The sequence below is a fragment of the Acanthochromis polyacanthus genome, chromosome 8 (genome assembly GCF_021347895.1).
Source record: "Acanthochromis polyacanthus isolate Apoly-LR-REF ecotype Palm Island chromosome 8, KAUST_Apoly_ChrSc, whole genome shotgun sequence".
Taxonomy (NCBI): domain Eukaryota; kingdom Metazoa; phylum Chordata; class Actinopteri; family Pomacentridae; genus Acanthochromis; species Acanthochromis polyacanthus.
The window spans coordinates 22,881,448-22,895,774 of NC_067120.1; the positions used below are offsets into that span (position 1 = coordinate 22,881,448).

At 38.7% G+C, this 14,327-nt stretch overlaps 1 protein-coding gene across 4 annotated transcripts in view; it reads right to left on the reverse strand.

The window, feature by feature from the left end:
• The window catches only part of cep290 (centrosomal protein 290), a 52,684-nt gene that overhangs the window by 3,388 nt on the left and 34,969 nt on the right, over positions 1-14,327 (reverse strand). For 3 of the 4 annotated variants that reach the window (XM_051952635.1, XM_022209050.2, XM_051952634.1), the window contains exons 36-46: positions 13,267-13,480; positions 12,672-12,809; positions 11,504-11,725; positions 10,843-10,965; positions 7,710-7,852; positions 7,228-7,383; positions 5,157-5,280; positions 3,025-3,159; positions 1,319-1,405; positions 971-1,135; positions 751-873 (exon numbers count right to left, since the gene is read on the reverse strand). In XM_051952635.1, coding sequence (XP_051808595.1) covers positions 751-873; positions 971-1,135; positions 1,319-1,405; positions 3,025-3,159; positions 5,157-5,280; positions 7,228-7,383; positions 7,710-7,852; positions 10,843-10,965; positions 11,504-11,725; positions 12,672-12,809; positions 13,267-13,480 — 1,630 coding nt within the window. The other variant, XM_051952636.1, reaches the window with a different exon arrangement.

Sequence of the window (14,327 nt, forward strand, 5' to 3'; positions counted from 1 at the left end):
TATTCCATTAAAAATCAGCTGTTTCCAACTAGAACAGTCATTAACCACATACACAATGTCTACAGTGTATTTCTAACAAATTCAATGTTAACTTTATTGAGGAAAAAGCATTTTTTTTCCCGGAAATAAGGACATTTCTGAGTGACCCCAAATTTTTGAACGTTAGTGAATAATCATTTAATACAATATCTAGACCATATTTCTGATTAATTTAATGTTGTCTTTAATGAAAAAAAATGCTTTTCTTTCAAAAGCAAGGACATTTCTAAGTGACCCCAAGCTTTTGAACGGTAGTGTATGTTCTCACTTTGGCATGAAAGAGTCTTTCGTGGTAAATTCTTGTCAAAAAAGCCAAATTAAATTGACCATGATTCAATGTTGAAAAACAACAACAGAGGAAAACTTATAAGGCAATGAATAGTTTTACTAAGTGCTGTTTCAGGGGTTTTTATTACAAATAAGAAATGTGTTATTTATACACTTGTTTTTTAATAATACAAATTATTCTAACAGTGCACTGCAATTATATAAGCACTCTCGGCAAAAAAAATAAGTTGCTGTACAAAGACAGATTCCTTCATAAGAATAATTGTTGACATCAAACTGAAGTAGAATTAAATTATAGTTGAGGTATTAAATATGCTCATTCCAACTAGCCTCGATGAAAAACCATGGCCAAGAGAAAAATCTTCAAAAAAATAAATAATTCTGCCAAACTTACTTGACAAGCCATAAATACACAGTAGTTACCCTTTTAATCTCCTTGCGCAAACGTTCATTTTCCATCACTATTTTCTCCAGTCCTTTGATTTTAGCTTCAAGTTTTGAACTCAGCTCAGCTGCGCTTTGACTTTTCAAGGTCTCAAACTCAGCCTAGAGGAAACAAGATTTACCGTGATATATAGAGAACAGAGCAATAAAAACTTGTTTAACAAAATCTATATGATGAATAAGATGAAACAATGCTAACCTTTAGCTTTTCATTTTCTTGCTCCAAAGCAGCAATCTTGTCCTGCTTTGCAGGTGCACTGGATTTCTTGAGCGATTCGTTTTCCCTCTGCACCCTCTCCACCACCTTCTTCATCAACCCAATGGTCTTCTCAAGCTCTGGTACAGTTTTACCACTGTGACCAGCCTGAGGAGGAGCACAGTACAAATCACGTATCAGAAAGAGGAATTTGTTGGAGAGAAACTTATTTTACAATTAGATCTAAGTTTTTAAGCTTTTTGTTACTTCTTGTCACACGTTTATTTTTTTCATTTTTTGGGGAAATAATTGTGTACATAAAGTAAAAAGGTGATTTTTAGGTAAACTTACTCCACGTGTGTGAGCCAGCTGCTTCTCTATCTCTGCCTTTTCCTTTTTCAGAGCACTGCACATCTCCTTAAGGTCTGCAACTTGATTCTGTGAAAAAACAGGGAGATGATATTTAACGAAATTATGTAAGCAACTATGGCAAAAAAATAATTTGTTGCAAAACACCACAAATTAATTTTGAAATCAATGTCCACTTGAGGCTGAAATAGTTTTTGCTGACTTTTTTTTTTTTTTTTTTTATAAAATGGGGCTGCACAGTGGATTGGTGGATTGCAGCTAGAAGATCCCTGGTACACATCCTGGCATTGTGAGGATCTTTCTACATGGAGTTTGTATGTTCTCCCTGTGCATGTGTGGGTTTTCTCCTGCTTCCTCCCACAGTCTAAAAGCATGCGGAGATGATTCTAAATCATCCATAGGTGTGAATGCAAGTGTGATTATTTGTCTTTATATGTAGCCCTGTGATAGACTCCAGTCCCCCCTGTGACCCTATTGAGAATTAAGCGGTGTATAGATAATAGATGGATGTTTTAAATGTTTAATGTGATACTAAATTGAATGTGGACTTTCTGATGCAGTGACGGAAGTCGTCGTGTGCCCAAAAGGGTCTGTGTGATGTACATTTCATGCAAAGTGTTTGCACTGCAAGTGTGCTGACTGTGCAATGAAGAAAAAAAATTTGTGCTTAGAACAGAGGCCTTCTTTAAAAGAGGCCATGAAAGGAGATTCGTCATCATCCACACTTTCAAAGCTGATCGTTAAATGAGGTATAATAAAAATAGGTGCTGCTGGTGTAACAGGCCAGATTAACCCCTCGAGAGTATAACTTGCGGTATACTCTCGCATGGGCTAGTTTACACCTGGGTATACTTTGACGTAGGAGAGTTTATAACCGAGTATACTTTATCCGGGGGTGTAGTCTGACCTGTTACACTGGACTTTGGAGGTGTTCTGATTTGTAGCTACATTCTTTCCACTGACAGTAAACATAGTATTAGGTTCTAAACTCTCCTGTGTCCACTCACTGTTCTCTGTATGTTTGGAGCGGAAGGAACCCTCAAAGAGAACTCCAGCAGGCTAGAAAAATAGCATTATAAAAACAACTATGCATCTTTGATGTTCCCAGCTGCCGGTGTGCACAAGGATTTATTGAGGGCCTTATACTACTCACTAGACCACTGGCAAAGTACGCACAGCCTCAAAGTTAACCCTTGCTTGGACGAGCACACAGACAGCTGCAGACATACAGACATGTAGTAGTTATTAAACTACATTCTAGTTTTTTTCTATACATGTGCAGCAGGTTGTACCATGGAGGGGTCCACACAGACTCTCAGACTTGGGAAGATGATGAAATTGACGTCACATGGACCGTAATGGGTGCTTACAGATGTGGAAAGTATAACACTGGCCTTAAGAAGATAAAAGTATCTACCAGTCAGGACCTCTAAAGCTCCACAATGTACTGTATCTTGTTCATTTAAACACAAAAAATGAAAAAAAAGGGTGTTCTATGACCTAAGCTAAGCCAACTGTCACTTTTTTGTACACATTACAGCGTTACCAACCTTCTTAACTCCCTCTTGGCATCAAAGTGAAAAGGTGCAGCTCCCTTACAGTTAAACTATCCCTTTATAAGGTGCTTAAAATTTGCATCAGTAGAACTGGTGTTGCACAGAACAGCTCTCAGTTTGGGTTTTGTGTACCTTGAGCCTTGGTAAGTCCTTATTGGTCTGCTCCAGCTGAAAGCGCAGCTCCAGGTTCTCAGAGGCCAGCTTGAGGTTTTCTTTTTGAGCATCCTGGTCTCTCTGTGATGGAGTGCCAGTACCTCTTCCTGAAGTCTAAATGAGAACAAAGACGCAGACAGAGCAAGGGGAAGGGAATTAAACAGTATTATTAGCTCATTAGCATTAACTGCTGTGGTGGGGAATATTGCATAGGGAGCGTAGAAACAGCTGTTGTTCTTTTTAATTAAATGTCTTTGTTCTTGAGGTCACGGAACTGTCTCTACCTATATACAAGGCTATGATGGACAGCATGGGGGAGAAAAACAACACACTAACAAGGCACTGACTACTCACTGGATAGGTCTGACTTTTGCTCTGCCACATCTAACACTATCACCACACTACCACTTCAGCAAGGTGACTAAAGAGCACGGAGTACCTTCAGATATCTAAGAGATCTGCCATCTCGTGTTCGCACTCCACCATCCCATTTTCTACTTTCTGGGTGTATGCGCAGTATGGTGCTGACATCCACATCTGTTTCTGCTGAGCAAGACTGTTCTGGAATATCTTGTTTTATGTCCTTTGTAGTCTCATGCTCTTCATCTTTCAGCTCAATCTGTTCCTCAGTTTGTTTTGGCTTTTCTGATAGGATTACCACATCATCATGTTCTGTATCTTCACCATCTAAGTCACCATCTTCATTAACTGTTTCACTTGTTTGATCATCTGTCACTGCCTCTGGAGCAGAGGGTGACACAACTGATTCTGGTCTTTCTGCTGGATCATTAGGCTTGGACTCGCTTCCTTTATTGGCCTGTGGTTCTTCCTGTTTTTCAGCCACTGGGTCCTGAGTGTCTTGTGGACTTTCTATAACATCTGCTCCTGCTTCTCTCTCATGTTCTTCAACATCTGCTTCTGTGACCACATCTGTTTTGTCAGCTGCTGCGACTTCTGTCACATCAGGGTTCAGTTGTTCTTGTTCAGTACAAACAAAGCTGGTTTGGGTTTCTACATGTGCCCGGCATTGCTTTGGCTCCCTCTGTGGACTGACAGAGTGGCTGCAGGACTCAACACAACGGGATGCTGCATTCCCTTCGCATGACCCATCTTCAACATCAAAAGTGGCAGAACAAATTCCTCTGAGAGCCTGGGAAGAGATGCTTTTGCTCTTCACAGACAATAAATCAGATGAAAATCCGTGACAAAGGACATAAAAAAACAAAGTAAACAATGAGAAGGACTGACAAAAACAAAAAAAAACATCTTTGTTTCTCAGTGCAGAAAAGTGAAAATGCTTTGTTCAGTATATGTAGTGAAATGTCCTGTCAATTATGTACTGTACACGTTGCAATTAATGTAAAGTCTCATTGTGTATGAAATATGGATCTGGAGTTACATCATAATCCTGTAGTTGGAGCCTATATGGGGGAAAAAAAGTGAAAATTGGACTGGTTTTCTGACCAACAGTCCTAAACAGAAATATATTAAGTTTGCAGTGACATATACTACCGTTAAAAAGTTTGGGGTCACGTAGAAATGTCCTTATTTTTGAAAGAAAAACATTTTTTTTCCAATGAAGATGACATTAAATGAATCAGAAATACAGTCTAGACATTGTTAGTGTGGTAAATGACTATTCTAGATGGAAACAGCTGATTTTTAGTGGAATATCTACATAGGGGTACAGAGGCCCATTTCCAGCAACCATCACTCCTGTGTTCTAATGCTACACTGTGTTAGCTAATGGTGTTGAAAGGTTAACTGATGATTAGAAAACCCTTGTGCAGTTATGTTAGCATATGAATAAAAGTGTGAGTTTTCGTGGAAAACATGAAATTGTCTGGGTGACCCCAAAGAAAATGTGTGATAAATGACTGAAATGATTAATCAATTATTAAAGTATTTTTCGATTCATTTTGTTATTCAGCTGACTTAAACAACAGCTTACGTTTTAACGAAAATTATTTCTTTTATGTGCCACAATGCCACATATTTTCAGCTGGAACCTGAAAATATGTGGCATTTTTGCTCTATAAACAACTAACAGATATCAGTGTGATTGATTTATGTTATTTCTTTGTTTCTCTAACAACTAAATGAACACTTACTGAGGGTCTTGATGGAGGATCTTTGGGTATCTGACTCTCTAAGGAGTGGAGTCTCTCCTCGAGGAAGTGGTTCCTCAGCATTAGATTGTCCATTGCGTCGTCACGAGGTAAAGCCTGGTGCTGTCTGCTCATTCAACAAGAAAACAAGTCTTGGTTAGGATTCAATAAAAGTATGGTGAGAATTGTCAGTGAGGGTCTTGCATTGCTTAATATCACATTTAATAGATGTTAGATTTCTTTGCGTGTATTATGGCATATACAGTATAAAAAGACATGGAAGGAATACAACAGACTAGAACAGGGGTGTCAAACTCTGTTCCTGGAGGGCCACTATCCTGCATGTTTTAGATGTTTCCCTCTTCCAACACACCTGATTCAAATGATCAGCTTATCATCAAGCTCAGCAGAAGCCTGATAACGAGCCTGATCATTTGAATCAGGTGTGTTGGAAGAGGGAAACGTCTAAAACATGCAGGATAGTGGCCCTCCAGGAACGGAGTTTGACACCCCTGGACTAGAAAATGCATTAGGAACAAGGTGATCTTGTCCAGTATTAAAATTTAAGTACAAATAATTCATAAGGTCAGCATTGTCATTCTACATACTTCCTGTATATATTTTATTACTATGTCTGTTATTTATTGTAGTTTTTAAAATTGCAGTTCAAGTTGCTATTACTGTTAACTTTATGGTTAAACTGACATCAAGCTAAATAATAACTGCATTTAAAGAGGTTCTTGCCAAACATTTTCATCTGATAACATTGGCCCAGATGTTATCTTATTTTATTTATTGTGTTTTTGAACAGCACCATCAAAATATAACCCCCTCCCTCTAATTCTCTATAACAGATAAATAACATCAAATTTCTAACTGAATATTTTATAAATCACTGACAAAGTGTGCAATAATGGTGACAACATTGTACAATATATCTAAATTTATTTCACAGCAGAATTCTATGATATTAAAAAAATGTAAAGCTATATCTGCTTGTACAGCTGAGATTGCACAGATATCCTTTTACGTGGATTTTCCCATAGTGCTCAGTGCTCAGACAGCAAACTTATTGGCTGTTGCTTATTTATATACACTGTAGACACTTCTTTATTTTATAAGATGAGGTATTCTTTTTTACATATCCTTGCTCATAATTTCAGGATCTGGAACTCGTCAAACACCTTCACTTTTAGCTTCTTGCTTTATTGTAAATTCTGACTTTGGAATGTCTGGTATCAACATGCTGCTCCATTTTCGTGGAATAATTTACAAAAAAACTCTGATATTCCTGAATACACTTAGCTGTAAATCGTGAATATTTAAGAAAATGATGACATTGATAATATGATTATGTATTTTTTAAATAATTGTTATTACTCAGGAAAGGAAAACGGCGGAGGTGTGACGATTGGCATACGTCTGTCTGTCTGTCTTTCTGTGTGTAACATTACTTATAAACGGAGTAACGGATTTAGATGAAATTTTCAGGAAAGGTGAGAAATGACACAAGGACCATCTGATTAGATTGTGGCAGTGATGCAGCTTATAGTCTGGATCCACGGATTTGTTAAAGATTTCTGTATCATTGTGAGACAGTGGCACGACGTCACTGTAACCATGACAACAAGTGAACGCTACATCAGCTGCCTGCTGAAAATCACATGATTGCAATCCTACTACAAATCCATCGCTGCGGACTTACTGGGAAGTCATATATCCGTCGGAAATCATACAACAACTGAGCAGCCTTGGCAGAGTACTGCGCTCTCTCAGTGTTTTTTGTTTTGTTTGTACTGTAATACTTCATTGCAATTTTTTCAGAACTGTTTATGTTCGGTTTAATAAATGATTCCCTGCATCTTTGTGTGTATTTTAAATCTTTTGTGAGCACTTAGTATTGCATAAGTTTAATTCCTCTGTAAATTTTGTCCTTTTGCTCATCATCTAGTTTTTCCGATTATAAATAAAAGCTACATTGTATATATTAATGGAAAAAAATCCTTTCCTGTACACAACTATATACACGTTTTGAAGAGTGCCAAAGACTTTTAAAGACTGAGATGTACTGTACCTTATGGTGAGAATTTCTTTCTCCAGTTCAGAGTTCTTCTTCTTCAGTTCCTCCACCTCCTTTTCCATTTCAGTGGATCGCACTCCCACCACCTGATCAGCAGTCACACCTCGAGCCTTAAGCTTTTTCTGCAGTGTACTCTTCTCTAGTTCCAGTCTACATGCACAATAATAAATAGAAGGGGAATAAAAGGGCTGCCAACAGCACACAGAAATGTTAAAAGACAGTGTAGAATTGTTTATCGCCACTTTAGCTATAATTTTCCGATAAAACTAAACAGTAAATTATTTTTGTGATTACTAATTAAAAAAAGCTTTATTGACTCGTGTGCATAGTGATGGCACTGAGCGCTACCATACAATTTTTCACAAGACAGCTGACTTCACCAAGTAGCTTTAGGTTGTGGTTGGAAAAGAAGAAATGATTCAATCATGTACACCATGAGAATGTTAAAGAAACCTGTGTGTGACGTACACACTGACCTGGCATAGAGGTCTTTAAGAGTGCTGTATTGTTTGGACATCGATTCATTCTCTCGTTCCTTTTCCTTTAGTGAACTCTTCAACTTCTCCATCCTGGCTTGCCATTTCTTGCCCTCCTCCCACCGCACTATTTCTTCTTTAGTCTGTCCGACAGGCAAGTCATACATCAACTGAAGATTCAGCAGAGGTAGTAATTAAAATAACAGCAATGTGTCAGGTGCAAAGTATTACAGTCGAGGTCAAAAGTTTACATACACTTGTAAAGAACATAATTTCATGGCTCTCTTGAGTTTCCAGTTGTTTCTACAACTCTGATTTTTCTCTGATAGAGTGATTGGAACAGATACTTCTTTGTCACAAAAAACATTCATGAGGTTTGGTTCTTTTATGACTTTATTATGGGTTAACAGAAAAAGTGACCAAATCTGCTGGGTCAAAAATATACATACAGCAACATGAATTAGCAATTTTGGTGACTTAGAAAGTTGTGTCAATGAAATGAGCTTCATAGCATTGCCTCTTAACTTCTTGTAAGTGATTATGAGTGACTACAGCTGGTTACTTCTCTGAGGCCATTTAAATAGGGCTCGGTGGATACAAATGCCCACAAACGCTACAACGGAAAAGTCAAAGGAGCTCAGCATGGATCTGAAAAATCGAATCATTGACTTGAACAAGTCAGGAAAGTCACTTGGAGCCATTTCAAAGCAGCTGCAGGTCCCAAGAGCAACAGTGCAAACAATTGTTTGTAAGTATAAAGTGCATGGCACTGTTTTGTCACTGTCACGATCAAGAAGAAAATGCAAGCTATCACCTGCTGCTGAAAGAAAATTGGTCAGGAGGGTTAAGAGTCAACTGAGAACCACCAAAAAGCAGATCTGCCAAGAATTAGAAGCTGCTGGAACACAGGTGTCAGTGTCCATGGTCAAGCGTGTTTTGTATTGCCATGGACTGAGAGGCTACCATGCAAGAAGGAAGTCCTTGCTCCAAAAGTGACAGCTTAAGGCTCAACTGAAGTTTGCTGCTGATCACATGGACAAAGATAAGACCTTCTGGAGGAAAGTTCTGTGGTCAGACGAAACAAAAATCGAGCTGTTTGGCCACAATGCCGAGCAAAATGTTTGGAGGAGAAAAGGTGAGGCCTTTGACCCCAAGAACACCAGGCCTACTGCCAAGCACGGTGGTGGTAGTATTATGCTGTGGAGTTGTTTTGCTGCCCATGGAACTGGTGCTTTACAGAGAGTAAATGGGATAATGAAGAAGGAAGATTAGCTTCAAATTCTTCAAGATAACCTAAAACGATCAGGTTGGGTCTTGGCCACAGTTGGGTGTTCCAACAGGACAATGACCCCAAACACACATCAAAAGTGATAATGGAATGGCTAAATCAGGCTAGAATTAAGGTTTTAGAATGGCCTTACCGAAGTCCTGACTTAAACCCCATTGAAAACATGTGGACAATGCTGAAGAAACAAGTCCATGTCAGAAAGCCAACAAATTTAACTGAACTGCACCGATCCTGTCAAGAGGAGCGGTCAAAGATTCAACCAGAAGCTTGCCAGAAGCTTGTGGATGGCTACCAAAAGCGTCTAATTAAAGTGAAAATGGCCAAGGGACGTGTAACCAAATATTAGCATTGCTGTATGTATATTTTTGACCCAGCAGATTTGGTCACTTTTTCTGTTAACCCATAATAAAGTCATAAAAGAACCAAACCTCACGAATGTTTTTGTGACAAAGAAGTATCTGTTCCAATCACTCTGTCAGAGAAAAATCAGAGTTGTAGAAATGACTGGAACCTCAAGAGAGCCATAACATTATGTTCTTTACAAGTGTATGTAAACTTTTGACCTCGACTGTAGCTCGTAGGTATATGGAGTGTCAGGGCGTCTCAAAGTACACCTGTTTCATGTAAGTGCTGCAACACAAAATGCAAAATGGCCTGGTGAAATGGAACACAGATGGGAGTGTGTGTGGTGGTTTTTAAACACATTCACAAGTTAAGTCAATCACATTGCTGGTCTCATTGCTCTGAAACATCTGTGCTAGTAGCAGTGGTGTATGGCAACAGATCAATAAATTTAAAGCTTCTTAATTTCACTAATTAGTAGTTTGGGTGTTGCAGTGAGTGACTAACAGCTGCAGGGCTTTAAAAACTGCAAGGAAGAAGGCATGCATACAATACCCAGCAACTGAAAAAATACAGCCAGAATCACTGCTCTGTTCTTTTAATTCTTTTTGAAAATTAACTGCTGCTGAATGAATTCTTACTATTTAACCCTTAGATGCACAAGTGACTGGATCCTACAGTCTTCCATAAGTGGGTCAAAAATGACCCGTGTAAGAATCAGTGTGTTTTTACACCATTTTTGTCATTTTGTTTGAGAATAAACATTTTGTATTATTGTTTGCATTATATTTTTGCCCACACAAAAATGATTTCATGTTTGAAATTTGTTTATTTTTCACTTTCTAATATTTTTTTAAACATTTTAATCATCGAATAAAAAGAATATTACACAGAACAGCAGTAAAATAATGTCAACAACCATTTTGTTAACATTTTTATAATCTTTCCCTCCAGCTGTTGCCGCTCTCCTCCAAGTTTGTGCATCACCTCTTGTATGACATTTTAGTGATAAAGAGCTTGGATTATTAATACAGATATTCCCATTGCTTTAAAAGCATAAAAGATAATTGAAAAATTTTAATGGAATGATATCAAAAACATGTTTTTAGAGGAATAGCTGGAAAATGAAATGCTGAAAAGTTTTTAATTATAAAGATATTGCAAGAAAACAACCTCACTGAGTCATTTTTGACCCGCTGATGCATTTAAGGGTTAAGCATTTGTCTAAAAATTACACAATAATACTTTCTTCCAAGTATCTTATTTGAATGTGTTGATAAATCAATAGACTGGTCACACAGTGATAATAATTTTCATTAAAATACCAACAACTCTCTTTGCACTGCCTCATGTTAATGAATCTCCTCCCATCTGTGCACCATGTACCAGGACACTAACAGCCCTCACAGCTGGGAAATACCAACCGATCCCAGCACTAATTGCTCCGGTTCTCACGAAACTGGGGTCCAAAATGTTACAAGTTAACTGAACTGATGTTCAAACCTTTCCGTGATCATCTTTGACATTTTTTATTTCTGCTCTTTTCTCCAAGTCAGACTCCAGCCTCCTGATCTTCTTCTGCAGATTCTCAATGGCCGGCCCTCTCCCATCTGGTTCTGGCTGATTCTAATGAACAAATGTGCAGCAACAGATTTTCAAACCACCTCATTTTATCCAGACAAGAACAGTGGAGACAGCCAGTGGTACAGAACAGGACATTTTTTGTTTGTGAGAAAAGCAAGGCACTAACGTTTAAAACATGCTATGTGGCACTGATGCACATTAAAATCTGAATAACTAAATCAGATCAGATATTGCGTTTATCTTAAATCGCAGCAGAATGTGAGACTCCATTCTTGATGCATTCCTCAGTTTTCTTTCATTTGCTGCGGACAAGCCTATCAGCATTTGCACGTCTGGCACCTCAGTGTTTTATCGCATTTCAAGGTCTAAATGTCACTCCTGAGTCAGAAGATTCTGGTCATTTGTCTACATGATGTCATGCTGACAGTGGCCGTGTCATGTGGCTGCCATTGAGCAATTCACTCTGCAGTTTACTGAACACCAAAAACAATAAGCTCCAGGCCAGTGTCAAACCAAACTGAATGTTGCCACACAAACTGGTAACTTGGTGTGTGATTCCAAACTTGTGAGAGAGACTAACCTGAAGGGCGTTGGCAAGCCTCTTGATTTGCTGCTTGAGCTCCTGGATTTCTTGCTCTCGCTCCTCCTTTTCAGCCTGCAGGCGTCTCTGGGTTTTCTGACACCTCTGGATATCTTGGTTCAATCCGTCCATTTCTTCTTTCAGCGTACTTTCCCGGACTCGGGCTGCTTTGGCTGACTCCTTTGCAGCTTGAAGTTCCTCATTAAGTTCTTGCACTCGTGTCTTGGAAAAGAAGTATATAAAGGTCTTTTCCAACTTAAAATGCAAGTTTGGTTATATTCACTGTTTTTGTTGTTGATAACAGATGTTATTAAAAATCTAAACCAACCAAAAGAAATGATTGTGCTAAGCACTGCCCGTATATTCAAAGCCTGACATGTTGGGTAGCTACATTATTACCCCAATACAATTCAAAATACATCAGTGAGCTGCATTAATGCATTGGGTGGCATGCTCACACCAACAACACGGTGTTGTTTGTCTTATACACATTGCTGCTGCCAATCTGCACTAATAAACTACTTTTTTTAAGTTAAAATAGCTACAGCCTCGTACCAATGCATTCAGTGAATACCAATATCTCTAACAATTTGTTGGTATCATGTCACTTTATTTTCTGTGATCTTGCAGTGTATTATTGTTTTCCATCCCATGATACACACACTAACCAGTTTTTGTTATCAGATGGGGACAACTTTATGTGCGGACTTTGTGTATCTGACTTTGCATGCACAAGTTTTAAATGGTGATAACTGAAAAGAGGAGGGCCAATTAAAGCCAACCAGATGTCAAATATGCACTTGTACAAGGAGACTGACACATGTAATGTGTTCATCAAATTCGCCATAGGTTTGGCCACTATTCAGAGCTCCTTCTAAAACCAAACCTATTGTGACTGTAAATCAGCACAGACCAGAATCATATAGGCTGTTGGAAAGTAAAAAAGCAGGAGTACATGATTTTAATGTACAACTTTATGGAAATTCAATACAAAGTTGTCCTATGTGATCACTTATCTTGTAACCAAACATTTCTATTCTGATTCCAGAATGATCATGGAGCATGAGCAGTCACTGAATGGTTTGATGAAAATGATGTGAATCGTATGCTTTGACATTTGCAGCAACCAAACATCAGCCTAATTAATATGATGGCGATGGCTTCTCACCTTCAGGTCTTTGGTGTGTCTGTCAACCAGCATCTGTACATTGAGGTTCTCCTCTTTTTGTGCAGCACTTACTATGACTTGCTGCTCTGCGGCAGATGTCAGTTCTGCCCTCAGCTCCAGTAGAGCTTTACTAAGAGACTAAGGAGACAGGGGACACATAGAAGCCAGGTATGATTAATATGATGAATTCAGTGGTCAGACCTCATTTTACAGTAAAAACATTATTATCCATTTCTGCATAGCCAACTTCCTCCGCTCAGGTTAGTTGTTCTTGATCACACAACTGCTGAAGAGCTTGGGCCTCATTTGAGGTTTAGTACAAACAAACACTCCGTGAACAGTAAGAAAACAATCAGGTCAGGATGCAAGTCCATCATACAGCCAGCAGACAGAGAAGACTCCAGATGCATTCCCCATCTTTGCACTAAGATGAAACAGAGTTACTAGGGGGAACATTGCAACAAGGAATAGACTGCATTTCTTCATTGCTCTAAAATGAATCTGGGCGATTTTGTAAGTAACTACTGAGTAACTACGTAATGTTCCTTGCCTTTAAACACAGAATGAAAGAAACAAGAATAAAACAAAGAACAACCTTGAGCTGTTTCTCTTTCTGGGTGAGCTGTGCTTTCAGTCGCTCCACTAGGTTTTTCATGGTGTTGCTGGGGGAGCGGATGTTGGCCTCCTTCTGGACTTCCAGCTCAGTCCGGAGGTAGTTCATCTCCTTCTCCATCTGTGCCATCTGGCTCCTCTGATTCTCATTCTCACCAGTCAGAGCGGTCAACTTGCCAACGTGATTCTCCTCCAGCCTGAAACAAATCCCCTCTGTTAGTTTTTTTAAAAAAAGAAATGTATTGCATAACTTTTACATACTTCTAAGATTACTTTATCAGTTAGTGAGTCATGAGTCCCAAAATGTGTCCAACATGTATCTCTTCAGTGAATGTGTCACGAACGGGATGTAGTCATGGGTCAAACACTTGCAAGGAATATACAGAAAAAGCCCTCAACTACACTCTTACAAACAACAACAAAAAATATATGAGCTAGTAGCCCAAAGCCTAATTTAGTGTAAGTGATGACTAAACAATTTTGAAGTACATGTGTGCATTACTTGAATTCATTATTACCAAGGGTGTGTTTAGTAGTCATTCTGATACACACAGGGCATTATTTATTACAAGCAGGATGGTATTTCTGCTAGATCTGAAAAATCTTCCACCTGTTTGGTTGGCAGTTTAATCATCAGACAATATTTCTGTCAAACTCAAACTGGCAGTTTGCCTGTTTAGTGAATCATTGTGACCTTACATTCCAGGTCTAGTCATATTTACATAGCATGACATCCAGGGAGTGTTGTGTAAGTATGATAGCACTGGAAGCGGTGAATCCTTGCGCAAGGAGGCTACTTTGAAGTGAATGTCGGCCAAATTGAAAGCAGGTATGGAATTTGATTTTTTTTTTTTTTTTAAGTACAGCCTCAAGATTTTTTGATCGCATCTCCTAAGGGAGTGTTTTTTTTTTTTGCAAAGCAAGGCAGCATTTATTGTTCACTTGACTGGCAGGTGTTTGTGACCTCTAATCTGTCATGCCCTGCAGTTCAGTCTAGGTATCACCTTACTTCAAAATTTGTCATCATTCTGTCAGACAAGCACA